This window comes from Crocuta crocuta, unplaced genomic scaffold (genome assembly GCF_008692635.1).
Source record: "Crocuta crocuta isolate KB4526 unplaced genomic scaffold, BGI_CrCroc_1.0 scaffold139, whole genome shotgun sequence".
In the NCBI taxonomy this organism is placed as follows: domain Eukaryota; kingdom Metazoa; phylum Chordata; class Mammalia; order Carnivora; family Hyaenidae; genus Crocuta; species Crocuta crocuta.
The window spans coordinates 2876435-2877148 of NW_027533258.1; the positions used below are offsets into that span (position 1 = coordinate 2876435).

At 70.0% G+C, this 714-nt stretch overlaps 1 protein-coding gene across 1 annotated transcript in view; it reads right to left on the bottom strand.

The window, feature by feature from the left end:
* Positions 1-301, bottom strand: part of ZSWIM7 (zinc finger SWIM-type containing 7) — a 14915-nt gene extending 14614 nt beyond the window's left edge. The window contains exon 1 of the mRNA XM_077746532.1: positions 134-301. Within this exon, the coding sequence (XP_077602658.1) occupies positions 134-224 (91 nt within the window). The 5' untranslated portion in view covers positions 225-301. The remainder of the gene's footprint in view (positions 1-133) is intronic.
* Between the last annotated feature and the right edge of the window lie 413 nt (positions 302-714).

Below are 714 nucleotides of genomic sequence, written 5' to 3' on the forward strand. Positions count from 1 at the left end.
GGCAGCGGAGCGCGGGGACGGGGCCCCAACCCGGCGGCCCGCAGGCTCCGGAGAACTCCGCCTCTCGCCTCCCCGCCCGGCCGCGCCAGCTCCACCGCCCACAACGCGGCTACGCACGCCCTCCGGCCCGTACTTCGCGCGTTCTCCTGCACCGCCGCGGCCATCTCGCTCAGGAGCTCCTCCACGACAGCGGGCAGCGTGAGTCCCGCCGAGGCGACGGCCATGGCGTCATACACCGTGGCTTCCTGACAGAGCCCGTTAGGCGCGACGCTCCGACAGACCCAGGGAGGATTCCCGCCGACGGCAGGGGGCGGGGCCGGGCGCAGTGACGTCGGCGTGCGTCACGCGCACGCGGGCGGCCACGACGACGCCTCCTCCTGCCTCACGGCCCGACCAATCCGGCGGGCGCTGGGCGCGGGGGGCGGGACGTCCTGGGTCCGGCCTGGCCTGCAGTGCGCCGAGGACGCCGCGCGAGCATGTACAGGCTCCTGAGCCCGAGCTTGGGCCGAGGCCTCCTGCGGGCCGCGGGGCGGCGGTGCCGGGACTGCTCGGCGCGCCTGCTCCTGGGGCCGGCAGGAGGCCGGGCGCCANAGTTTTTTTCTTTTTCTTTTTCTTTTTCTTTTTTTTTTTTTAAATCAGGGTGCCAGCCAGCCCAAAAGGACTGGCATAGAGAATTTTGCACGTACGTAGCGTCCAGAAAATGCACTTAAGTGT